The sequence below is a fragment of the Manacus vitellinus genome, unplaced genomic scaffold (assembly GCF_001715985.3).
Source record: "Manacus vitellinus isolate BGI_N305 unplaced genomic scaffold, ASM171598v3 scaffold_29_pilon, whole genome shotgun sequence".
Classification (NCBI taxonomy): Eukaryota; Metazoa; Chordata; class Aves; order Passeriformes; family Pipridae; genus Manacus; species Manacus vitellinus.
The window spans coordinates 829,730-857,713 of record NW_021940207.1 but is presented as its reverse complement, the minus strand read 5'-3'; the positions used below and the strand labels follow the sequence as shown (position 1 = coordinate 857,713).

Genomic DNA, 27,984 nt, shown 5'->3' with positions numbered 1-27,984 from the left:
AGGTTATTTTTTTTTAAGTAAAACACCAAAAGTGACCACAAAGAATAAGAAAAGAGGTAGAATCAAAACAAGTTCAGTCTATTCCTCTTCAGACAGGAAAGAAAGAAGCAAGAATCCACACGGTCACCAGATGTGAGAATATTTCTTTTTAATTTAAAACAGTTGCAACAATGTCATTCACAACCTTTCTCATCTTGGACAAATACTCTCCAAAAAGTTAACAGTGCTTCAAGCAAACAATTCTGAGTGGTGCAAAGTAAACCAGGACAGACATTTCCAGGATACAACAGTAAAACCACTGAAGAGTGAGTAGAAATCAGAACTGATCTCAGCCATTAAAGTAGGAAGGGTGATGGGGAAAACAATAAAATGTCCAGTTACATATTTTGCATAGTCTTTCAATGCATGAAAGCAGCAAAGAGGATAAAAATGGCTGCTGCCAGGATGGAGAACAAAAGGAATGAATTGGAGAGGCTTCTAAAGCAATCTAATGAGCTCTGGTTGCACCCATATTCCAAATGTGTTCTGCGACCCAGTGGAGGCTGCCTGAAGCAAAGAACTGGGCTGAGGCTGGTTTCAGTTCCACCAAAGTGAGTCAGAGGTAATGTCACTGAACCCAGTAGAGTTTCAAGTGATGGGAGTTCAGAAACATCTACACTTGTTGTAAAACCACAGCTCTAAATAAATTAATTTTTATTCTAAAAGAGTAGAAGTTGTTGAGTTTTTCTTCCTTCCAATTTCCTAACCTAAATGTATTATACATAGAAGTAAAAATCAGTCTGAGAAATAAGAGAATTATTCACTGCCAAGTCCTGGCTTGCCATAATTCTCAGGTTAGATTGTCTCAAACAGCTCACAGTGATTTTTCTTCCTCCATCCCTTTTTTGGCAAGAAGCCCTCAGCACACTGAACTCTCCAGCAGCTTTTCCACCACCCAGACACAGGGAGTGTGCCCAGGTTGTGTACTGAGGTCTGGCCCAGCACAACTCAGCACATATAAATTTTAGCAGCCAAAGCCTGATAAATTATTCAGTACGGGCTGTTTGGGTGTGGTTTCTGCATGCCGTAGTTTAAAAAACAAAACAAAACAAAACAAAAGAAACCACCAAAACAAACTCCTCTCCCCCACATTAGGCTGAAGAGTCAGGAGTTTACATCCTGCTCCTCCAGATTCAAGATGTTCTTCACACATATCCCATCACAAAAGGGAGACAACTTAACCAGCAACTTGAAAAAGAAGGGAAGCCACTGCTTTGGGAAAGAATAAAATAATGCCTCAAGCAGCTGACTGAAGAGTTTCTAACATATTTCTAACTGCTAAATTTCAGAAGTCCTGTAAGCCCTTCCCCTAAACTGCTCCCTGCACTCCTGACCAGCTTGGTGGTTTTGGGTGGGCAGAACACGAGTCATGAACTAAAAAGAACTTCCAGGAGCTGAGCTGCTACAGTTCCCTTACACAGCCAGCCAAGGGCTCTCCCCTTTCAGTTACTATTTCCAGTTTATCTCCTCCCAGCCTTCCAAGTGTGCCTTGTGACATCAGGCAGTCCCACAGACATTACAGTTTTAGGATGCACCAGACAAATAGTTTGCAATAGTCCAAGCTCCATCCTTGATCCTACAAGACCAGCCATGCTTCCAGTTTAATAATGAACATGGGAATTTGGCCTTTATTTACCCAACTTTTCTAAATAAAAAGGCAGTGGCCACCAGATCTTGTTAGTTTATAAATAGCCCTTTAAGTTCACAAGGCAAGAGGGAAGCTGTTGTGCTGAACTTCCTTGGAATATAATTGTGAATTAAAAAAAAAAAACATTTTTTTTTTTTAAAGGAGGAAAAAAAAAAAGGCCTTTTCTTCTTTTCCTACTGCCAGAATGAAAAAACATGTAGATATACAGAAGTTTTGCTCTTTCATTTTAAATAGATGATGTATCACTGCATAATTTGCTGATCCCATTTTCAGATCTGCCATTTTCTAGTGAAGTACACAACTATCTAAAACATGGAAGAAGGAAAAAAATTACTGGCAGCTTTTATTTCATCCAGAATTGGTGGCTCAATAATTACAAGGCAGCTGAATCTCACACTTATTAATATGCTAGGACACCATGATTCTGTGTCAATAAGAGCACTAAGTGCTGGGAGCTGTCCCAGCAATTAGGCACCTTTACACTGTACAGAATTATTGCACTGGAGTTTCTCTCCAAATCTTTTAAGATCAAAAACTGATTAAAAAAACCAACAGTGTTTTTTGGCTCTGCGTGAGGCTTTATGATCAGAGGGAGAACTATTTTCCCCCAAACACTGGGAAAAAAATAAAATACCCTACTCGTACCTAGACATTTAATTTGGGTTCTCTTCTGTAGTGTGTAGCTGCCTGAATTTTTGCTATTAAAGTTGTAGGAACTGACTGCAGAGAAAATGCAATTACACTTCCTTGGTTCTCCTTCACTCTGTAAGGAAGAGGGTTTTTTGACTGTTGCAATTTATTTTGAGAGTTCATAACATTGTACAAGGCAACTCCAGCAACAGTCTCTAAGCAGTGGCCAACACTGTGAACCTTTGGGGTATTTTTTGGAATCATGAAAGGTTTCACACTCATCATTGTAATTTTTTTAGAATTATTGTTTTCAAATATAATTTAAAAGCCCACATATATATTCTTCATTGTAAAACAACCTGAAATAACACCAAAAAAACAAAAACAGACAGGAAAGGCCAGCCCCTACCTACCCATCCCTTAAACCATGCCAGAGACATCAAACACCTTTCAGAAGGTGTCTATTGAAGAGATCAGATTATTGGTGTGTTTGCAAGTTTTAAGAAGGCTGAAATATCAATTTAAGGTTTTTTGTTCTTGTTGGGTTTTGTTGTTTGGTTTTTTTAAGGGGGAGAAAGAGGGACAAATCAATAAATCAGCAATTTTACTAAGCAATTTCCCCTGCTCACAGAGTAAACTCTGTATTTAAAGAATCCTTAGCAGAAAGCAGATTTTCACTGTGAGTACTTCGTCAGGGAGTTGATTTCAGCTGGAATATGAGTTGTCTAGATGCAAGTTCCCCGGATGTAAATATAACAGGACATTAAACCCTTCCTTATCTCCTCCATATGAAAACCAAATTTAAATAATAGCCTTGTCTTTCCTGAGGGTATATGTTTAATTTCACAGTCAAAAAGTCTGCTTCTTTTAGCCATCTGTAATCTTGTATCTGTTGGAAGAACTTGCAAAATGAACATTCAAGAGAAGATGAAGAAATCTATGTCTGCAAAAATAAAATCAACTATTTCTCTTTGGCAGAAAATTCACCGGGCACTGATAGGAGATTGCTTCTATCTCTATTAGGCTCTTAGACTTATGCATCAAAAAAGGCAAATCAAAATACTATACCACTGAATTTCAACAGACATAACTTTAGTTGACTTTTCTCACTGCACTGAAAATAACCTCTGAAATAAGATCTGCTTTGAAGAACAGTCACATACCCTCTCCCTCCAACTTTTCTATGATTTCCACAAGTGGTCTGGGTTCTGGTTGAAAACACTGGCTTCCAGTTACCAAAGACACCAATGTTTGTTCGTGGTTTTCAACAGATGCATGGACAGAACAGGCAGGAGCTGGGATGCACTCGGCTATTTTTGTTCAACACTGAAACTTTCACTTTCTCCCCACACTGGTTGCAAACTCCACCAGTAATCTGCATGGCCTTTAAGGTGTATAAATTTAAAACAATGTACTACACAGTACCTAATAGAAATTTCCTGTCTAACATTTAAGGCGGCATCAAATGACTGTTTTTAAATACACTATAAACATCCCATGTTTTCTTTTGCTTTTTGGCAGTCCAAGGGTTAGGGGTCTTTTGTTGGTTTTAGATTTTCTTTTTTATTGTACGCTTTTTTGGGCAGGTTAAAAAGGCTTATGGCTTCTTAAGGCCAGGAAATAGATTTGAGGTCTAACTTGGTATCCTATGGTAAAAATAAATGTAGCCCAGGTCTTTGGGAGGTCGTTCTGAGGCACAGACTCTGAGGTCGTTGTAGATCACCCATCTGAAAGGAAAAAAAAGATGGATCACACTCTGTGTGTATGAAAATCATCACTAGTTTATCAGAGACTTCTCAGACACGAACCTCAAAGAGCTTAAAATCTAAAATTAGGTATTACAACAAGAATAAAAGATCAGAGAAACAGTCAAAGTAGAGTGTTGGCAGAGCCAGGAAATGAAAAGGAAGGGGGACATGAAGAGGAATGTGTCATTACAGTTCAAATGAAGGAAAATCAGGGATTCCCAATGCCAGATAATGGGAGTGTATCAAAATCACAGCCCAGATCAGCACCACAGTACCAGCAATACTAGTATCAGCCCATAGTTTGATGGCTTGCTATCAATGGGGAACAAAAGGAAGTGGGGGACAGCTCAGATAAACTAAGCCAGATACAGAACCAATGCCCCAAACTGAAGAAATTTGTAACAGCAAGCATGGGAGAGCCAATGGTACACTTCAGCCCAGACCTCAGTGGAATCAGAGCTGACTCATCACATCTACAATCTGTAACAAATTTCATTTCTTTGTTGGGAAATGTATAGATGGTAAAACACGTGTTGTCTGCTGTGAGCACACCCTGCACTGTAGAGATTCATGCCTCGAACCAAGCATTTGCTTATCCCTGTGTGAGTCTCCCAGTTGCACCCACCTTCCTTCCTTTTTGAGATGACAAACATAGTGGCCACTCATCGTGGATGTTCCCATGTGGCTGATGAACCCAAACAGCTCATACCCTGTTTTAAGAAGTACAAATGGCATCATAAGGTTTTTATTGCTAACACTGAAATATGACTCCAGGGGAAATGTTCTTTCTAATACTGGAGAATCAGCTGAGCACTCCTAACTCACACTCTGCACCCCCAAACAGAGTTTCTGTTAGCACCGCAGCACACTCTCACTCTACCTATTGGTCAGGTTCACTGTCAAACATCAGATTCACTGTCAAACATCAAACCAATCCTAATCAAACCCACACAGGTCTGTGCACACACCAGGGCTGTGATCACAGCCCCTACCAGGAAAGAAAACAGCAGATTCATTCCCAGTTCACAGATAGCACCACAGAAAGTGCCAGAGATGGAGTTCATTCTGCACACAAATTAGCCATGTCTGTAAGTGTGATCACAGATCCCCTAAAAATCAAATAAAATCCAGAAGTTTATATTTTAGCAGCCCATAAAAGAAAGAACAGGAATGAAACCTCTTCCTTTAACACAAGGACAATTTTTGTGCCTAAAGTCCCTGGGGAACTCAGCATTGGTTCTTCATCCCCACCCATTCATGCCATTCACCCAAATTACCACCAAAAGTAAAAGGGTACCTTCTTTCAGGATATTGCATAAGGACATGGGCCTGGATTTTGGTGGAGAGGGCTTTCTGGAGCCATTTTACAGAATCATGTTGGTTATCAGGATTTCAGGCACTCAGTAAATGGTCTCAGTCTATAAAGGCTAAGTACCACAAAAAATAATTATTCCAAATCTTCTTTTTTTCAACCTAACAATAATCAATGTTTCCCATGTCTCCAAAAGAATTAAGGTTGGTATTTATAATGCTAATATAACAGTAGCAACCAAAGAAACAAAAATAAAATTGTCTGTTAATTTTTTTTTCATAAGACCTTTACATTCAAGAACAGAGGTAGAAGTTTAAAACATACTACAGTTTTCAGAACTGGTCACTAAAGGCCCTTCAAAAAATGTTATGTGTTATCCTTATGTTAGCACCACTGCTGAGCTTTTGTACTCCAGTGCTGTTTCACCTACATCAGGTTCTTTGCCTGCTTCACAACTCTGCCTGCTGTACCTTAGCCCCATCTTGTGGTTTATTTAGCAGTAGTATGACAGAGAATCTCAACCAAAAGAAAACAAAACAAAAGCAGGACATGCAGGATACAAACTACATCTGACATATTTTGAACAAGGAGCTTGGTTGAAAGGATTATGAAACTGTCCAGCAGACCGCAGGAGGACAGAAACTCGGGTGGTCTGTAACAGCAGCGTGGTCTTTAGGATGCTCAGACTCTGAGGAGTTAAACATTGTAGCTTTTCTCTGTCTTTTTATCTTATAGCAACAGAAAAAAAAGTAAATCTTGGCCAGGACAGACTTACATGCTCTGGTAACAACAAACTCGGACTCAGGTTATTCAGTGAGTCCAAGCAAAGAGTGTTCTGAGCAAACACAGCCCACAGAATTCAGCAGCCAACCAAGCCCAGAAGCAAGACTGGAAGAGAATTGTCTGGATCACGTCCAAAAAGGCGCAGTAACTACTTTCAAAACAGGAAGGAGCTCTATGAATGGTATAGGTGTGACACAACAACGTGATAACCAGTTCTAAGCTGAAGGAGAACTTACTTCCAGGCCCATCTTTGATCCTGGGTCCCTCTGACCCTGTGTCTGCAAGGATATTGGCATTAGCATTGTTCTCCATATCCATCGTGTCCAAGGCAGGTTCACTTTCTTCCTCAAGGTCAGGGTGGCTGAAGATCCATTCCAATGCACGCTCCAAGTTATTGTTCTGTGAGCCAAATAATCAAAAGAGCAGTCTTTAATACATTCTCTACCATCATGCTGCCACTCAACAGTATTTGAACAGAGTAAGGATCATGTTAACAGCACTTAAAACTTGTAAGGTACACAATCTACCTCCAAGTAAAATAGTATTCAACAAGCACTCTGTAGAAGCTTGGAATATGGAAAAGAAATAATCTCACAACTAAGACCCATAGCCCCAGGTTCTTATGTTGCAGACACATAGCCTTTAGGCATCCAGGTTATTGTTGAACAATAGTAAAAGCAGGTAAGTTTTCCTCACTGTCTTCCACACTTTGAGTGAAACATACAAACTGCCATCCCCACTCCAGAGAAGTCAGGCATCCCACACTCTGCCAGAATAGTTCTGGTGCATGATCCACTAACTGGATTTTTATATACACTTCATAGGCATCTGAGCATGCACCTGTACAAAGCACAGAACATGAAACAAAATTCAAGTGCTACCAATAATCCATGGAACTCACTGTTGCCTTCAGCGCTTGAATTGCTAGATTCCTTTGGAATCCCATGGAAATGATAATTGCAACCATCTCTTCAGGAGGCTGGTTATCTAACCCTACAGCTCCTAATGCTGCTGCCCCACTGGAAGCAACTTCTCCAAATGCAGATACGACCAATGGCTCAGCAAAGTCTGGAACAAACAAATATTCATCAGTTCATTCTTTTGCCTCACTGAAGTGGAAAGTCAACAAAAAACACAAACAAACAACAAGCAGGACCTCAAAAGCAGTCCCGAAATCAATGTAAGTTCATTTCACTGGCATCTAAATTGGGACTTAGATGTGTGGAAAGCCTCAAAAAACCCAAAATGAATGTGCACATTACAAAATATCTAGCAGAGTGGAATAACTTGGCACACTGCAGAAGTCAAACAACTGAAGGAAAGTAGCACAGACTGGTATGGAAGCAATGATGTCACCAGGATAATAGATAACCCAGTGCATAGATGTAAAATGAACCGATTCCATTCCTGAAAATGTCAGCTAAGCCCAAGTGAAACTCATTCCCCATTTACACAAGCAGCACAAAAGCCCAAGGTGAAGCATGAACTTAACCAAATCTGGAGCTTCCTGGCAAGTGAGTACTCAGATATACCCAGTGCTGGATCAGTAGCCCGAACTTTGCATGGATGAAACACAGGACGTGGAGAACATCTAGCAGCCCTGTCCATCACTAGATAGCCCAGGTTCTAAGTACAGCATGAATGCTCTAGCCTGAGCTAGAGAAGGCTGATATGGAAGAAAAGCATCCAGACCACAGGATTCTTTGTACTTACACTTGATCACAAGTCAGCTTCCCCCTTAGCAGCCCGGGCCTAGCCAAAGGGTGGAAACACAGAGCTGGCCCACACCATTGGTGAGGACAGGAGGGTGTACTTCTGGTGTAGCTTAGTTTGTTGTCTTCTTCTAGGCAGAGGATACCACATAATGGTCAAGTTCTGCACATCCCAGGAGCAGCTTAGGAAAATTCACTCACACCTCCAGGTTTCCCAGGTGGGGAAGGGGCCGTTGTTTCTCTGTCACACATTATAAAATTTCTACTGACTGCCAAAATACACAACGAGGAACTGAGTTTAACTTACACCTTCCAGTCACTGACCTGGTTCTTCCATGTGTGCAATGATCCAGTTGAAAGCAACTTCAGCACCCAGGTTGCCTGTATAGTACACAGCTTTCCGACACGCTTCCAAAGGAAAGCCCATCTCTGCCAGTTGCATAACTGAAGACTCATCAATATCTAGGGCTACAAGAAAAGACCTTCTAAAATATCAAAGTCTAATTTCATCCACTGTATAAGATGTCTTATTGTTATTCATGGTGCCACATATTACAGTACCTATCCCTTGGATTTGGTTTAGTACTTCAATAAACCCACAGCCATAAGCCTTGTACACAGCATTACAGTAGTTGCTATGGACTTAGAGATAATCTTTTGTCACAGTAATCTACACAGATCATTAAACCTTGATGGATGACTACAGGACTTTATTTATTAAGAAACCTCACCACTGGATTTCAAGGGGTGAGGAAGTCAGATGGTGAACTTATCTAGAAATGGCAGCCAAAAGCAAGCACCTCTCAAAGGCAGGATCTTGCAGGTTAGAGAAACAACACCTGCCAGATCTATCAGTGTCCACTTGAACTTCGTCTCTGAATGACAGCTTTAGATTAAATCACTGTCCAGAGGGAGCCAGGATCAAGCAGCTGTGACCCCCAGAACTGCAAGATCCTCCTGAGGAGCAGCAGATGGAGGAGCAGCTCATATTCTGGCTACACTGATGCTACTACAGACTCTTTTCTAAGAGAATCCCGCACACGTGGAAGTAAATGCTGAACAAGTACAGAAATCAGCTGTTACTTAGAAGCATGCAGGGCAACATTTCATGCATCTCTATGATGAGAATCCATTAGCTGAGCAAAAGCATGACAACCTTTTAAGCAGCTGAAATACCAGTCTCAGAAAAATGAGATACGTACACTCCATGAAATGGTTCGTCATACGATCTGAAAATTAAGAATGGAAAAAAAAACAGGGAAAAGGACTTATATGAAGGTTAAGTAGATCCATATGTGAAAAAACAATTCCATATTTTTAAAGTCATAGAAACATTTGACCTCATAGAGACAAGGCACACTCATCCTTACATCCCCAATGTTTTTGCCATGAACTAGAGCAGTAATTTCCCTTAGTTCAGAGCAAAGTGTCACTGGTACTAAAAACCAGTAGGAAATAAAGCTGATGGTTGACCCAAGCAAGAATCTGTTTTGTTATAAATAAAGTATCATCAGCCATGCATTTACACTAAAACTAGATCAGTCCATTCAACAAGAGGGTAAGAAGGAACAGGCCTTTGTGAGAAACCTCTACAGACGTGGGATGAAATTAAAACCTTTAGAGAACTGAATTTTGTGATATCCTTGCTCTACACACAATTTCAGGTACTGGTGTTCTTTCACCTACATACAGCTTGATATTATGCCACTTCTATTAAAAATATCCAAGCAAATGGGGCCATCATGTCATGAGAGTAGTTGCATTACTGGCTTCATATTAAATACTGAAGCACCCAAATGCCAGTCATTTGGAGGAAATTGCAACAACCTGGGTCTAAGGTCACATTTTACTAGCCATAAATCAGCACATTTTACTAGACATTCACTAAGGCATCATTTTACTAGCCATAAACCATTTTGTTTTCCAGAAAAACCCAGGGAAGGAGGAAGGAGGACATTCTAATATTCTTGTTTCTGAACTTTAGCATAAAAGAAATGGTATTTAAGGGGGAAAAAGCCAGCATAGCATGTTATTCACTCCTCTTTCTTTCTGCTCTAGAAATATTTTAGTTAGCCTTTTGACATCATCTCCTTAAGACAGCCTTTTTTAATGGGCTGTACAGCCACGTACATCCAGAGAAGAGAACTATGCATGCATGGGCAGCTGCATGTCTAACATGCAGCTAACAATCCTTGTATTTTAAGAATTATTAAAATTTTAATCTATGCCTGGAAAACTGTTATCTTAAATTGTGGCCCCTTGTGCATTAAGTATTGTCCTGTGAATTAATCAGTTCTGCAGATGTGGTGCACTTGTTGTGCCACGTTGAACCAAAGTGTTTGGAATTATCTAAGTAAAGTCTGTGACTAAGGAGAAGAGCACCTGCTCAGAACTGTAACACTAAAATCCTACATCAATAATTGCAATAAAAGACAGATTTTAAAATTTCTTCTGACCAAAATATACTGGACCATATACTGTGCTCAAGGGAGTACACAAGAACCAAGAAATGGATTTAGGTACAGGACCTTGCAAATTACTTTATCACCAGGTTTTAGACAAAATTTAGTACAAAACAACAGCAGTTTAGTAACACCTCTTATGAAAATGTAAAGACCAAATAGATTAATGCTCCACCCCACTTCTGACACCTGTCATAAGACCCAAAGGACTCTGAGACCAAGTCCTTTGCACCAGACCCTGGGAAGTGCACAGTGACTTTACTGCAAGGGATTCATGGACATGAACTGAAGGTTATTTGGAGAGAGTCCTGAAGAGCAGCATCAGTTATCAAACCTTCTAGTGGAAGGTGTCCCTGCCCATGGCACAGGGGTTGGAACCCCCCGTTCCAACCCAAACCAGCCTGTGATTCTATGATAAATCCCAAAAACATCAAAGCTGGAAGAACTAGGACTGTCTAGCAGGGAAGACAAAAGGCTGTGTTGTAAAAGTCTTCAATGACAGAAGCACAGAGCTGCTTTTTTGTTCACAGTCCCAAAATGTGAAGATTAAAGAGAATCCCTGTGTGCTAGAAGGAAAGGGGAACACATGAGACAGTAAGCCAGTAAATACCTTTTGGATCATCGGGAATGACAATGGGAGGAGCAATGTCTGGAAGTTCCTCTTCTCCTGGCTGGAGCCCCCTGGCCCGAAGGTGGCTGATATCCAGGAAATCTGGCATGTCTATAGAAACATCTACAAAAGCAGAGAAACAGGCTAAGCTTATGCACCCAGCAAAATGACCCTTGTGGTGTAACCTACCCCTTCAGAGAGGGGACTCCGGTACTCAAGGTACAAGTACAGAAGGATTCTCCTTCTGAAAAGTTATTTGAGACATTTGGAACACTAAAACAATTTAGCTAGGAGGTCAGATTACATGAAACTGTGTTTTAACCCCACAGACCTGATGGATTGGTTTAATTTGTCATAAAAGGAAAGAAGACTCAATTAGGATCTTCACAGTACAAACTTAAGAGTCAAGTCAGGTCCTCATTACAGACCAAAGTGTGTACACCTTATCCATTATCTTGGATAGAATGAAGAAAAGGTAAATATAAAAAGCACATACCAAGCTTTTTGGGTATCCAATCAAGGCCAAAGGTGAATTTCTTTATCTGCACCACTAAGTACTCAGGAAACGAAGCAAAACGGGAAGTCCTGGCAAGGACAAGAAATACAATTCTTTCAAACAAGGCAACAAAATCACATGGAGCACAGATTTCAGAACCTCATGCACACTGAGATGAACCATTGCTAGTTGATAGACAGGATCAAATTCTAAAATGTGGGCAAACAATTAAGCTACGAGCATTTAAAGTTCAAGCTCATAACAACCAGACTGCATCACCTCTTGGAGGCTGACAGTTGAGAACAATTGATTTCCTGCTCAAGGCATCACTACAGCTTGTCAGGTTTGATCTGCACATCACATTTATGAGCGAGCCCCAGCAACAATACAACAGCAAAACCCACTGTGTTTTTGTCTGTTCCTCTCTGTATCATGTCCAGGTAGCAAGACAAGCACAGAGCACAGATTTTAACAGGCAGCTGGACACACACTTACTTAACTCCTGCAGATTTTGCTTGAAGGGCACTACTCCAGAAATCCTCTACATTGCTGGGTTCAGAAAAGGCCTGCAGACATGCACTAAATGGGATCTTGGCACGGACAAGTTCTGGTGGAGGTCTCCTTGCAGCTTCTGCTTCTCGCCTCTTCAACTCATAGGCAATTAATTCATCTGAGAAATATGCACAACACTAATGAATACTGTCATGGTTGTGTGTTCCTCACCAGGCTTATTTTTGCAAGTTTCGAAAATGCAAAAAAATACTTAGCAATAGAACTTTTACATGGCTTTAACTAGACACCAAATTTTTTTGTCTGCATCAGGTTCAGGAGCTACACTTAAAGACACATCTCTATTTTGAAGGGGGTTTGTTCATGGTGAAAACACAGAACTGGAAATGCCAGGTAACCACCAATGAAAATCTTGCCATGACAGTCAGAATCCTGTGTGAATACTAACACCAACTACCCACTTTATCAGCTCCATCTGAGTTGGAAAGTTATTGCTGTCTATCTCTGTCATCTGACTATCTGGACAGGACAGGATTATGTATGATCTAGAAAAAGTCCTGACACCAGCAAGCTGAGCAGTGCCATATGGCAAATTTATAAACTAATCTGTCTTCTGAGTCATTACCTGGAAATAACATGCTCTTTTATAAGCAACAGAATCATCACTGAAACTGATGAACAAAGATTGCAAAGTTATCCTAAACTTAACGTCCACTTCAAGGAGTTGTGGGCTAGGTGAAAAGCAGTAGGTAGACTTCTCGGCTTTGTGCTACTTCGAAGGATCTCATTAAACAACCAAAATACTTCCCTCTGGCTATAAAATATTTTACATATTGAATCTGTGAGGCACATCCCCCTTCTACTGTTCCTGTGATGTCTCCTTCACTTCTACCTCAAGCACACATTTATTGTTAGTTTGCAAGACTCTTCACCACTGATTGCAGGGGCAACCACGATTTGTCACTGCCTCTCTCCTGTTTCCAAGTTTTCAAGTCTCCTCAACTATTGTCTCCTTTAAAAACAAGTGTCCTATTTCAGACAGCTTGTAGGCATCAAAAAGCCACTCCTGTTTATTAAATCAACATCCAATGCTTCATCCTCCTTCCCTACAGTCCAGGATATCCAAATTGTGTATTTTGTATTTATGGATTACAAACTATCTTATACCCCTATTCTCTATTATCATATTAAATCTTCTAATCTGCTGCTAACAAACACAAAGCCAATTCGGTTTTTTTGATCGGCTTGGAGGTTTCGGGGTTTATGAGTGTGTGTTTTTACACAGATATTTATTAGCTAGTATGTTCAGTTCCTTTTTTATGGTGAAGAAGTTAGTTTATAAACCTTTTCACTGCCCAGGACAAAGGAGATTCAGTTCTAAGGGGGATCTCTGGGCACACACATGACCCCCCTGCCCCCGCAACACACACGCAAAACAAGGGGGAACACCTTGTACTACAAGTGTGGCACATCCCTGGGTCAAACAGACCAGTTTCTTTCTTTACCTTTGTTTGTTGCTGCCTCCATGGCAACAGGTAACTGCATGATGTAGTCCACCCTCTCGGTGTAGCGGACCTTTCTGGACTGGCAGCACTGCGTGCGCTCCTCCACCAGGAACCGGAACACATCGCTCGGGTTTTCTGAACCCACAGGGTTCCTCTGAAAGGAATATTAAACCCAATCACTTATGTGATGATCATTAAAATGACCAGACAACCCAAAGGCTGCTGGTTGTTTTATGGTAAGCACAAAGACACCGAGCTTGCACCCGGATCTGGCAGCTCAGCTTGCATTGGACTGCATGCAAAAATCTTGCACTCGTAGAGAATAAACTGAAGTCCACAATGTCTGCACCCACAGCAGTATCCTTCTACACAGGAACTTGCAGAGCATGTGCCTAATGAACCTGACTGAGCAAGGTGAACAGAAGGAAGTAGGGAGGTGGCAGGTTACAATAAAGATAGAAAGCTCAGGCAAATAACATGGAACATCCTTTCAGCAAACAGAATTGCTCCCACCACTCTGAATCTGCACTGAAACAGAACAAGCAACTTGTAGTTCATTATCCAGATGGGAATGTCAAACAAATAATATACCTCCTCCTTGTTGTTCACATTAATGCCTGTTATCAGGCAAGAAACAGAGAAGTGTCTTCTAACCACCCTATAATCAGTACATGCATTTTGGGATGTGGAACATTATGCATGCAAATGTGAGTAACTTCATCTAGAGACTGTAACACATGAATAAACACCTTCGATTCTTGGGGAAAATGGGAAAACGAGGGAGGAGGGTAGACAAGAAATGCTTTACATCAAAACTGATGTATTTGTAAATTCCTTTTCAGAAAGACAGCATTAAAATTCACAGTATGATTCTTATACACACAGCAGTGAGCTGGAGCTCAGTAGAACTTAGAATTTTATACTAAAATATTCAACTGACAAACAGTTACATAGTTTTCAGCAGAGAAGTCCTTCCTCCCATGATTCAATGATGTACAGCTGGGATTTGCAAAAGAGCTGGACAGGGTAATTAATTTGCTCCCAACAATTATATGAATTAGGAATAATAATAATAATAATAATAATAATAATAATAATAATAATAATAATACCCAATTTGTTAATATTCCATTACAAACTTCAATATGGTAAGCAAACAGATAGTATGTAACCATAACACAAACAGCAATTTAAAAGGTCACATATGTTTATAAATCTTATAGCCTGTACAGTGATGCTTGACCTCTTTATATCTCCTACAGTTGCTATCAGCAGCATTGGCCCTGTGCATGGTCATGCAAGAGTCTGAAGTAAAGAAAAGGAAAAATTAAAGAAACAACTGTTTCTAAACCAAAATACATTTCCATTAGTGGCATTTTCTATATATCTAAGACCAAATACACTATAATTAAAAAAATTAGACTCTCATACAACAGATTTGCCCTCATTTTCTAATATAACCAAGGAAAAGAAGCAGTAATTGGGATTTTCTCACCTCTACTAGATTTATAAGATGTAGGAAAAATTCCTGTGCGTCTTGTTGTCTATTAGAGGAAAATTCTGGGTGGCCTTTACTTATAAAAGCCTTAAACATCCTGGGAGATATTCCATTGCGTTGAGGCTAAATAAAACAAAGAGAAAAATTTTAAAGAAACATTTTTATTCAATCCTGGACCAAATATCCCAAAGTCACTCCACTAGATCTACCTGTGGCCCTTTTCTGCCACCGGAGAAATGATAGTTTCTGTTTCATCTAGTTTTCTATTTTAATAAAAATGGGGAGGGCCCAAAACATGATTTGGGGGATTTAGAGTATGTTTTATGACTTAGTTTCTACAGTGCTCACTCTACCTGTTCTAAGGCATTTGTAAATTAAAAGAGACTACTGAAGGTTTGCTAAAGGTTAGTAGTTTTCAGAAAGGTGTTGGTCGTGTTGAAAGACCATAACTTATTGCCTTTAGCCTTTCAGTAGGAAACTACCCTAAATCAGAAAATCTCTAGCTTCCAAGAGAGTCCTAGTTTTGACTTTCTCATCCTCTATGCTAGTTTAAGAGGACTCCCCAGCCATTCCAGATCCTCAAGACAACACTAGTTGTTTTGCCATTTAAGTAACAGTTCTGAAGGGGTCAGAATCTTTTCTTCAGATTTGTTCTCTTCCTCTATGAGACAAAATAATTTTCAAGGCCATCCTAGCAAAAGTATAATTCTCAGAGGCTGTTAAAAACTCAGTCAATCTCATTCATTACTAGAGTTGCATTATCACACCAAGATAAAAATAGAAAAAGCAGCATGAAATGGGAGGCACATAAAGCACACACTAAAAGAGCAAAATTTTATTCTTTGTTTTACCAGGGAAGAATATTCCTAGAACCACTGAAACCAGAGGCAGATTCTCAATTTTAATTCTTTTTTAATTTCTGGCACTACACCAGCAACCACATTAGCCTAAGATGCTCCTTAAAGTCTCTTGTCAAGAGACAGAGTCCTGGTATTGCTTGGACAAAGAGATGTTCTAGGGATTTCTGAATCTTGGGTTATATTTGCTTCAATGCCCTCAACTGCCTTTCATCAAAACTAGGACTGGGGAGAGAAATGCATAAACTAGCTCAGATCACTAAATACCAGGCTTCTTCCCATGCCAGAAGCAGAATTATGGCACACTCATCCTGCTGTATAATGCAGTGAGTTTGGAATCAAGCCTTGTTTATACCTATACACTTTGAACAAGAAGAAGAGAAACATGCTATGTGTGACAGTCTATAAAAGAGGATTGAATCTTGCAATCTAAACCCTTTCCACCTCAAGGACACAAAACTCCCCCAAAGCTAAAGCTCTAAACAGAAAATCAAGTAGTAGCTGATGACCCATTAGGCTTTCAGCCTCTTTTTAATGTTAAAGTGGGTCCAAGAAAAATGCTGCCATTTCCAGGCTAAACTCCTGTGGTGAAAAATTTCAACTCCACAGTACCATGAATATTTATAGAATACCTGGCATATTTTCCCCATCAACAGTTGCAAAATAGTTTAGCTAAATATAGATTGTGCTGGACCACTGCAGATCTCATATGAATTGCTTCTACAAGCAACAACTCCCCAAAACTTTGGATGAGTTCCAAAGGCTCAGAAAGCTAGAGAACTTCTTTGCATGTGGGAGGGGACAAAAAAGGAAAGGAAAAAAAATTAAATTAATAATTGATTTTATAGACACAAAGCAGAAGCACTTGAAAACACTGAAGGCCTAAAATTCTATGCAGTTATATTTATTAAAATGTCTGAAAGACAAAATAATATCTCAATGTATATCAGCATTAGTGGTGGGAGGGGGAAGGCACCAAACAACAAAAAGCATCCCCAAGCTGAAAAAAACATAAATTCACATTCCCAGAGTGAAGGAATGGAGAAAATATCTACATCTGATTTTTTTTAAATAAGTCTTCAATACAACAAGGAACAAAAGCTGTAAAAGCTGTTTCAAATCCTAATATCTGCTATGAATTGCTTGATAAGGAAGTCATTTGAGGCATGTAACTTCAACTTTATTAAACTGCATTTATGAACACCACAAGCACCGTTAAATGCCAGTAGATGCCTACTGCAACCTAACAGAGATTTATACCATCTGTCATTACAAAGTTCTCAATATCTCACTGGTAGTAGTGGATGCAGAGCTAAACATGGAGGTGTAGCTTTATTTGAAGGATTCAGGTCCCTGAACTTCCAGGACATTATTCTTCATTCACATCCTGGGTGTGTTTAGCAAAGCAGGTCAGTCAGTACACATAATTCAATGCATGGTGAAATCTGTTCCACTATTCCTTAGTCCTAGGGGTGTGTTGGTAAATTTTGAAGTTGAACTTGAAGCAAGCAGGATTCATTATTTGTTTTTCCAAAACAATGAATAGCTGCTGTACAAACCAAGGAGACACAGGACTTTCAGATCATGGAAACTACTCTGTATCAGTGCTCTGTCTGTCCAAAATCTCACTGGCATTCTGATTTCAGGAGAAATTCGTATATCAGTAATTGATAGATGAAGGTAGAGGAAAACATGCATTTCCATGGAAACTATCACCATGGCTCTGTGGGAGAAACATGCATCACTTCTATGGCTCTGCATGGCCCCTCCATCTACATGAAAGCCTCCAGCACCACCTAATCTTGCATTACCTAGACAGCTTCTCCAGAAATCAGGTGGAATATTGTCAGACCCTTCCTGGAAAGAATTCTTTAGCTCATTGTACTTCTTTCTGAAATTTACAGAGGATTTATAAGCTTGCTTCCAATACTCAAGACTCTCTGGATTTTTTTTGTTCCTCAGAGAAGATAAACATTGGTTGCCAATTCTATGAACATTTGCACTCATCACTGGAGCAGCAGAATACTTTATTAGCAGAACCAATGCTTGCTTTAATGTGCTGCACAAATAGAACCTGACTAATATATCCCTGACTGGTATCCTGCACATTCCACCTTGCTAAGCATCCCATCCATGCTGGACCCACACGTGTTCTTCAATGCCCAGCACCTGTTCCCTTTTCTCAGGATATCACTTTTACCTAGTTACCAGGCTGTACAAACTCAGGCAAATACCTTGTATTCTTCTTTCATCACCTGCTCAATAAGCTCAGATTTCATGGGTGGCTTAGAGTATTGGCCTGAAAGGAGGCCGTGTCCCAGTTTAGCCCTGTAAGGAAGAAGGTGGGGTGGAAACAAACATGTGAGAAAAACAGAAAAGAATAGAAGACTTTTATTTCAAGCAAAAAAGAAGTTTACTGTTTTTGAAACAGAATGTCATTACCTGCAACTAAGTGGGCAAATCTTTCCATTCTACCTTGTGCCATATTTCACTTTCAAGCCCATGAAAAGGTGTTCTTTTGCCCTGCCATTAAGTTATTTAGATTCTATTTAAGTTGACCAAGTAAATAATTGAGAAAACTTACATCTGAGTGTTGAAATCTTGTGTTGGATCAAGAGGAGAGTAGTCAAATATTCGCGGAAGGTTTCCCACATACCTGGGCAGCAAGAACAAAGGAGAAACGTTCAAATACTGCAGCTTAATGAGTCAATCTATCCTTGGTGAGTGCTTCTATCATGCAAAACTAATAGCAAAGAAATTAGGTAACAGACATTAAGGTTTTACTTAGAAGCTTCTAGATATAAAGGATATGGCAGTGCTGTTCATCTGGAATTTAAATTCTATTCCTTGATCTTGAAATAGCTGCACAATGGTGTTGCTCAAAACCACAGAGCTGAGTTGAGAACCAAGGTATTTTTAAATTTTAATTAACATATGCCTCTGACAGTTTCCCTCCTTAGCCAGATCTGCATGCAACAGGTGCATTGTTTTCCACTAGAATGAATCAATATTAACATGTTTGTGCCAGTTTTTTGCACAAATCACACTAGAGCAACAGAATGTCTCCTGCAGTGGTACAAAGGCATGGACAAAACCCCTAATGTGATACTGATGATACCAAGATAAATAGAGATATGTGCATATGTATATAAACAGCAGAGACAGAGACATCAAATTTACAAGGTGGCATATGATTTCCCACCACTTAAGTCAGTAAGTTCTGGTTTCAAAGGCAGATTGGGTTTTGTGTTCCAACCTTTTCCAATCCTCTAAGCAGCCACCAAACTGACTGAAAGAGGTCTGTTTGCAGGGGAGACAAAAATTAAAATACCATTTTTATTTTTCTTAGAAAAACAACACATTGAACAAGCAGCAGTTAGTGACAAGAACTGGTGTGAAGCTACTTACGCTCGCTGGAACTCTGGGATGCTGAAAATGGCTTGCATGACAGCATTGAGGTAGCAGCTATTTCCCAGGTTCTTTATGCCAGTGTATCCTGGGCCATACATGGGCTTGAGTTTCACGCCAGCTTCCTGAATCACTTCCCATTCTGAGACTCTTGGCTTTATATCATTATCTCTCAGCCCGTTCTCTGTCTGAAAGCAACAAGATTTTCTTTTTAATCTGCTTAACTTCTGCAGCAATTATGTTGCTGCCATCATCACCAACAACTTTGTGATCTATACTGCAAAAAAAGGAAAAGTCAAATTAATGGGCAAAGGGAGGTAAATGCTGCAGGTAAGGGAGAAGATGAGGGTCAGAAAGCTGGCAGCTTGTTCCTCCACTACACTTCTCAGCTCTTTACCAGAGACCACTGGCTCTTCAAGTGTTCCCAGTTGTGACCTCTGTGACCTCAAGCCTCAGCATCAAACGCAGCTTTCTTTTCAGATTTTCTACTCCACTTGTAATGGCCAGGAATAGCTGCTGCTGCAGGAGCTGGTCCTAGCAACAAACCACGTGAAAAGCTGCAGATCCAAGAACTCTTCCCTTCTTTCGAATGGGAAAAGCCCAAATTTGTGGCACTGAAGTTTCTCTCCTTTACAGATCAGCCTTCAGCCTGCAGGTACAGGTCACTGCAGTGTCATTCACTACTGGCACTACTGTGTCACTTCTCTAAGAATGGTTCAGACTAGAGGCAAAACTTTTGCAACAGCAAAGTTTTCAAGGTTGCTGAGTAAAACAGGTTTTCCAGAAAGATCACTGGATAAAAGAAACTTACTATTCATTATATTGGCAAGGACACTAGTACACCAAAAATATTATTAGTACCACAAAGGCTTTTGAAACTGAAGTGTAACTCTTCTCTGTCATTTCAGTTATAGTTAGTTTTCTCACCGCTTGGACAATGAAATACACTAAGCCAGTATCAGGTTTGTTCATTTTTAGCAGTTCAAGTTCTCAGGTAGTGATACTAGGTTATGTGCTTGACTGAAAAACAAACAAACAAACAAACCACAAAACCCCCAACACAACAACAAAATCCTCACTTGCCTTTATAACCATATCCTGTTCTGACTTCTTATATAATTTAAACAGAACTGAAATCAACATCCACTAAGATACAAATTATTGGAACTACTTCTTTACTAATACAGACACAAACACATGTTCAGGAACAGGACCCTTTCTGCCCCAGCCCATGTCTACTATATCACACCCTAGATCACACTGTTTTCTAGACTTGAATGTCTTAGTTCATTTTGTAATGCATTTCTTAACAAAACCTAAACTGAAATTTACATAAAGAACTTTCAGCCACTTTTTAACTTATCCATTGCTTAGCTTCTTTTTGCTTAAGACTTGTATCTGTTTACACATGCAACAGGCTTTCCTTCACTCACTGTAATTAAGCATTCTAGATATTCTTCTCTAGTTGATTGAGGTTTTTCATCTTGAAGGCAAATCATACACAATACAGGAGAAGTGAAAAATGTAAACTAGAGAACACAAAGACCTCTTTGGGAAAGAACCTTTTGAATTTGAGAGTAAGGATTCCCTCAGATCTCAGACAATAAAACACAAACTGGCTGGTTGAACTTCACAAAACTCAATCCTATAACACTGAAGGAATCACACAAATAAGCTACAAGTGCCATTCTTCTCCTCTTTCTCTCCCACCCCCAACTGGACAAGCAAGTAAACAACAAACCAAATAAAAGATGGATTTCCTACCACTTGCATCTGCAGCATATCAATCCCAAAGTGTGCCAAATGTTTTGCTATGTGCGGATCTAAAACCGGCTCCTCTTCATCAAAGGAATAGACATCTACAAAAGTAGAGAGAAACCAAAGGTTCAAATGACATCCCTTTCTCTTTGTTTACCACAGGTCTGCCTATATAAGTTGCCTTGTTCATATTATCCAGGTTTGGTTATGGCCAGCAGAAAAGTGCACAGACAACCACATAGCTCAGTACGTATCTTAAATGCTCTCAACACAATCACCTCAAGTGCTTTCCTCAAAAGCAATTACATGCCTTCACAGTGTTAAAACTTAAAAATACTTGTAGTGATCATAGTATTTCCCCTCCCTCAAAAAAAGAAATTTGTAGGCAAAACAAGGAACAAGGCATGCAAAGTTCTCAGATATGTGGCCAGTCCACATTTTGAACATGACAACGAGAGATTCTGAATTTTTGTAGAGCTGCTTGATACAGGCAGACACACTAAAAATGTGAGTATATCAGGCCAACTGACTATGCCAATAGTATTTTAATTTCTAGTACAGTTTAAGAAATCCACTTTTGCTCTTTTCCTACAGAGATGTGAGGAGAACAGAGAAATTCTTTATTAGAAATAAAGAGGAGTTTTTTTGGAATGGACTCCACTGAATTGGACTTTGAAAATTAATCCAATCTCGCAGTTAAGGAGAAAGAATGATTTTATGAGTGAGGTGTCTTGTTTAATTGTATGGGAGATCTGGATTTCAGTTCTACCTCTAAGATAGCTCCTTAAGGCCTTAAGTAAAAGCTCATAAACATTCTGGCAAGGCACAGTTCACACTCTCAAGGGAAGCAACACATCTAATGATGATATTTTCAATATGAAACCAAGTTTAATAAATTCAACAGAAGGACAAAAGAGTTGAGAGAGAAAAACCCTTTTTTTAGTGTTTACCAAATAAGTTTTTTGATGATGCTGAGACCAGAGCAGGTTTCACCTACTTGAGCAAATAACGATAAAGCTTCAGGCGTCATAAAGAAATTGGAGTGTAAAACAAACACTAGTAAGACTTGACCAGGCCTTCCATCTTTTCTCAGGTCTCTTCTTCTCTAGTAAATGACTACTTCATTGCTTTGGTCTCTCCTCATACCAAAATCCAGAATTCCTCTGCCAGTCTGCCTGCATTTCTCTGAGGCAAGCTTCCTTCATGCCTGGCAGAGTTTCTCACAGTGACCTTGCTCCACAATGCCAGATCTAGGCTGACAGAGAAAACTTAGCCAGGGGAAAGATGAAGCAAACTCAGGAGATGATATCAGGAACCCAGATAAAGTCTGCTCACAGCACAAATATCAGTTCTGAAAGTACCTTACCCTGGCCTCTCTGGCAGCTACAGACTCAGATCATCCCCTACATAAGGCTTTCACAAAAGGCAGTCTCACTGAAGTCTGCTAGTACCCAACCCACACTGAAATGATAGACTGAAGGTTAGCCAAGAACTCAGACATAAAATAACTTTTAAAATTGACCAGCCTTATGAAAAACATTAATACTCTCAAACTATTAATATTCTCAAACTATTAATACTTGCAAACATTAATACTCTCTAACCACCAGACACTCTAATAATGTTGATCCCAATGACCTTCCTGGCATGTGTGTGGCTGTAGATGCCCATCTGCTGGAATTCCACTGTGTGGTAGCAAACGTGCCCAGAAAACATGACTGTTCATCCACACACAAGACATCACAACATTCCCATAGTATTCTGGTGAGGTCACAGCACAGCCAAAAGTTCAAACACCTAATGGAGTGAGATTACACAGCAACTGAACTTGGGTGACTGCTTTCTATATGGAAGCTTTGATATTGTTTTCTCTGTGCTCTGACAACTGCAGGGAGCAGTCCTCTGGGACTACTGACCCAAAGCAGCAGAAATGGAACACATGACTAATCTTTTGCTCAAGCCCAGCTTGAGTCATATCCTTTAGTACTTTCAGCTGTGTAACTTAATTTCATGGGAGAAAGATATAATTCACTTTTCAAGAAATCAAGGAAAGAAGATTAGAGTCACCAAACAGAGGTCTGCAGTGCTGTCATATAGACTTTGGCAGATGAGGAATGTAGACAAGTCAGCAAATGTGACACATAAAAAAATGGTATCATTAGAGTGAGAAAGAGGAAAAAGGGAAAAAACCCCCATCAAGACAAATCTGAGACAGCTAACATAGAGTATTATTAAACAGAGAATAATCATTATGATTCCTATTATTGTAAGAAAAGAAAAATCACAATACTACTGTACTTCCTTTTCTTTGACAGCTCAAGATTTACACCTGTTCTGGCTGTGAAGACATCAATCCTTCCTACTTAACCAATAACAGGCAATGTCAACACTGTCCCTGAAGAAACAAGTTGCTCAGGATCCCCCAAAGAGTATCTGACAATTGCTGAGATTAGCACCCACAAAGGAACATATTCAAGTACCTGCCACACAGGGCTTCCCCCTGCCAATCCCCCATTCCGTGCCTTAATCTATTTCCAAACAAGCACCCTCACAGTGACCTGAAATGAAACCAATGGCACTGCCAAGAGAGTCAGCAGGTAGCACAGTCTGCCCAGTGGTGCTCAACCTACTGAGGCAACCAACTTGTCTGACTCTCTGGTGCATCCTGTCCAAGGTACAAGAGCAGAAGAGAGAAGTTTGGTTCAGTTTCTGCCCTGATCCCAGGTGTGTTTGTTGACAGAATGTTACAAAACGGGGCTACTGCCTCAGAAATCTTTCATAATGTGCACAGCACAGACTTCTCAGGGCAAGACAAAGAGCTCTCCTTTGTGTACAGGCAGAGGCATCACCTCTTTCTCTTTCCTACTGGTGTGAAAAAGGAACAATTTATGTCAGGAGAGGGAATAATGGTTATTACTCCTCTACCATCACCTCTTCACCTCTAGCCCAGGGAAGCAGAAAACAGACAGACTCTGTGTCACAAATCAGCCACGGAGCCTCTTTCCTGAAGCTCATCTGTCACCCAGCCCTACCAAGGGTTATGAGTACCACGGAAATACAGCTCACAGACAGAATATTTGCTGAAAAGGAAACAGGGAAGGTTGGGGGAGGGAAGTCTTTTCTGTATGGAAACCAAGTAAACATCACCCAGAAGAACAAAGGTCTGTGGAGAACAGCTGGTGCCCCTCATTCAGAGGGAAGGATGACAGCCTGTCCTTTGTTATCCCAAAGGCCACATAAGAGGAAGTAGCTGATCAGTGGGAGGCACAAGGACAGCAGCCATAAGGAAACAAGTATTGCTGCTAAAGATGAGAAAGAAAAGAGGAGAAAAAAAAAAACCTGAAAAAACCACTAAAGAATACCCTGTTTCTTTTGTAGATGCAGTTGAAACCTACAGCTGGGAAAATCCTAAACACCCTCAATAACTGAGATTTGGATACAAATCATCCAAGACCAGGCACATGCAAGGAAATAATATTCCACCTGGGAGATAAAAGAATGAATTTTGCTTAATATTTCTCTGGCACAGCTGGTTGAATCTGACTACAGTCTCCTTTCTCTGGCACTGAATAAAACTCAGAAAAACTCTCAACTGATGTTTCTTTAAAAAAGGGGCTGCTCTAAAGAGCTATTTTTCATCCCTGTAGTCATGAGGACTAAAACCAAAATATAATCATACTATGTGTTCTTCCATTTTTACTTCTCCATACAGCTGCAGCAAAAGATGTCTTTCCTTATGATTTTTTCAGCTTCTCACATTTTTATTCCAACTAATCCTCACATGCCATAATCCCCTCTGCAGCAACACTGCAGAACATCACAACTGGAGAATACGCAGACAAGGATACAACTATAGCTTTTTTTCCTCTCTCAAGATCATGAGGCATTTTACAACTGAGCATCTCAGCAGCCCCGTGAAGATGAGCATTCATTAGACTGTTTCAGCAACATTTTGTTCAATAAGGAAAAAGAGTAGTTTCCATGTATAATTAAAAAACCCCAAACATGCTGTTACAAGCAGACTTTTCTGAATTTAAAAACTCATTACCCTGTTTTTGTTTCTTTGTTACAGAAGTTTGAACCATTTGCCCTAGCAAATGTAGCAGAACTAAAAACTGTTTCTAATACTGTTTCTCCAGACTTTGTTGTTTCAAAATAATACCATTCTTCTATCATAAGTCTACTATGACACAAATTAAAAAAAAAATATTTTCACAAAACGTAAAACAGGAAAAGAAGAGCAGATAAAACAGGTATGGGCTTTCTCTGAATGGAGTGTGTGATGTTCCCACCAGCTCCAAGATCCACAGACTTAGAGGATTTTCTTTCATACCACACTCTCAAATGTTTGCACTAGAAGCACAAATCCACTTGGTAACAGATATACACTGTTAGCCTCATGCACAACAGATACCTCATGTCAGAACATGCCACAGACCTGCTCCATCAGGAGTGATGGTTCCCAACTTCACTGCCAGGGGATAACCCGTCTCCTTGTAGTGCTCCATGGCGTGCCCGTTGCCCCCACTGCCATCGAAGAACCACTTCCCACACAGCACAGAACCATCTGTCAGGTTCAGCCACAGATTCTCCCGCAGGTCACACTTTGAGCATTTCCAACCACTGCAAGAGGAAACAGGAAGAAACAACAGAAATATGTAAGGCAGGAACCAGTCCTGTTTTTCCCATTATGGCAGGTCAAACCAACCCACACACCCAGCTCGGAGTCATGCAAGGAAATTGTGGGCTGAGTTCCTGGCTTTGGTTCAGTTACCCTGGACTGGATTCGAGAGCCGACAAGGAACAAACCTTATCACCCTCACCTGGGGGGAATCCTAACACCATTGTCTAACTGTACAAGTGTTTTGGCGTGTTTAGATGCCTGTAGCTCTTCTTCCCAGGAGTCAGATTCCTGCTTCCTGTAGGGTGATTTTGCACTGAGGAGCGCATCACAAGCTATCGTCACCTGGAAGACAAATGTATGTCAATCAAAACCTAACACGGTTCAGTGACTGGACAGAACTTGGCATTCAGCCTATTGCTAACCACACACAGAACTGGTTATCAGTAAGACTATTTATACACTCAAATATGCATCTAATCTTTTAGAGCGCTGTTATTATTTTAGCAGGAGGGTAAGCACATGTACTATGTGAGCTTTCCCAGGACAAGCTGGCACCATAAGGGAAGAAATACAGGAGGTAAAGGAAATCCAAGAAATAAAGACAACTTATAAAAATGACTGGCACTCTATCATAGCTGGTTAAGAAAGATCTTTATGTCCAAACAAGCACCACACATAAGAAAACAAAGCACCATCTCGGTAAAAACAGAAACAGAGAAATTCCTATGGCCACTTTCACACACTCACTGACCAGTGCTGGTAACTCTTCTATATTGGGTAATGAGATTTCATAGTGATCAGGAAATATAACAAGTTTTGCTTCATCTTCATATTCAAAGTCCTCACTGTTGAGATCACTGTTTGTCTCTAGATCTGGAAAACAAGATGGGGAATGTTAGGAGACTGTCCCACCATCAAGGTTCAGAAACTGTGGCGGGTGTACCACTATAAGCACTGCTTGCCTGGCATCAGCCTGCATGTTGACACTGTCAGTAGTTCCTTCTGGCTAGAAATGTTTGTGAAATCCTGGTCTGAACTGAAATCTGACCATCCTGCATGAGGACGTACTGAGGACCAAAACTTCCACTTAATGTCATCCCCAGTCACAGACATGGTTGATTTGTCTCCTCTCCAAGCACTGCCCTGTTACAGACATCACATTCTGCAAAGCAGTTAACAGAATTCTGCTCATTTTGGACAAAAATCAGGGTGCGCCTTTTACCCAGGATCTTGAAATGCTATACAATATGAGACCAGGGCACACTACACATGTCCAAATTGCAGAGCATAAATAAAAAGAGGATCCCATATTTCCCAGATCACAGACCTGGCTGAAACGTGCTATGGCCTCCATCCATCTTGAACCTGTGTCCTTTCCTGCCATGAAGATGTCCCTGTCTGGAAGTATTCCTGCATCTTATCCACGGTCTCAAATAGCTACAGCAAGTACAGTTACACTAACATTATCCCTCTCAACTCCTTAACCACTGTAACTATTAGTTTAAAAAGCATGCATTAACTACTGAAGCTTTCTTTTGAAGATCAAGCCTTTCACAGTGTTTGTGTACATTCTTCCACTGTAAGAATTATTTTTTTGCTTAAATATGAACTTTGATCATGCAACATCAGCTACAATGTTTGTCCAGAAATATGTGGACCCAAAGAAAAGCCTGGAGGGAACTAAATACATAGTGTTTGTATCTCTATCTTCATGAAAAAATATAATTCTTAGTTAACATAATTATCTCATAGTGACAAGACTGAGTTAAAATCTTGCTCAGTTTTTTCCAGGACAAATGAAAAAGTTTAGACCAAACATGTACACATTGTGTCAGACATTTCACAAAATTCAATTGCAAGAATATGCCAGGCAATGATGGGATCTTCTAGATCCTTCTCCCATCTGGAGATGTGGGATCTACTGTATTCTGATGTATCAGACAGTCACTGACAGAATAAAGCTCAACCAAAAATGAGATGCATTAGCAGTAGCCAAAGCTGGCTCTTATTTTCATTCCAAGTACATGCATATGCTTGATGAATTCCTCAATACTAAATGAGCATTGGCAGCGACCACTGCACCCCTGGGAATGCCTGAAATCTCAACTGTGTGTTTGAGAGAAGTGAGAATAACAAAAGCCAGACACAGAAAATTAAGCTCTCTATTTACCCAGACGGTAGTAACAGACTGAACAACTCTAATGATAAAATGAGTATCAAAAGATATTTTAACTTGACCTCTTGAGAGGAACATCGATTCTTGGCTCACCTGCTGCACCAGCCAGTCCTGAGGGGTGACAACACCCCCTGTCAGTGACTTCCAGCAGCATGACCTCTCTCTCTCTCAGCAGCAACCAACAAAAGCCCCTTCTCATCAGCTCAAT

General features: G+C 40.2%; 1 protein-coding gene across 1 annotated transcript in view; it reads right to left on the bottom strand.

Annotated features, from left to right (window-relative positions):
- Positions 1-126: 126 nt before the first annotated feature.
- USP13 (ubiquitin specific peptidase 13) overlaps positions 127-27,984 on the bottom strand; it is a 45,708-nt gene continuing 17,850 nt past the window's right edge. The window contains exons 4-21 of the mRNA XM_018074955.2: positions 26,352-26,473; positions 25,800-25,942; positions 25,415-25,599; positions 20,983-21,077; positions 19,219-19,406; positions 18,395-18,466; positions 18,045-18,138; positions 14,951-15,076; positions 13,456-13,609; positions 11,936-12,110; positions 11,441-11,529; positions 10,945-11,067; positions 9,075-9,101; positions 8,197-8,340; positions 7,062-7,228; positions 6,397-6,559; positions 4,691-4,775; positions 127-4,044 (exon numbers count right to left, since the gene is read on the bottom strand). Coding sequence (XP_017930444.1) covers positions 3,951-4,044; positions 4,691-4,775; positions 6,397-6,559; positions 7,062-7,228; positions 8,197-8,340; positions 9,075-9,101; positions 10,945-11,067; positions 11,441-11,529; positions 11,936-12,110; positions 13,456-13,609; positions 14,951-15,076; positions 18,045-18,138; positions 18,395-18,466; positions 19,219-19,406; positions 20,983-21,077; positions 25,415-25,599; positions 25,800-25,942; positions 26,352-26,473 — 2,246 coding nt within the window. The 3' untranslated portion in view covers positions 127-3,950. The remainder of the gene's footprint in view (positions 4,045-4,690; positions 4,776-6,396; positions 6,560-7,061; positions 7,229-8,196; positions 8,341-9,074; positions 9,102-10,944; positions 11,068-11,440; positions 11,530-11,935; positions 12,111-13,455; positions 13,610-14,950; positions 15,077-18,044; positions 18,139-18,394; positions 18,467-19,218; positions 19,407-20,982; positions 21,078-25,414; positions 25,600-25,799; positions 25,943-26,351; positions 26,474-27,984) is intronic.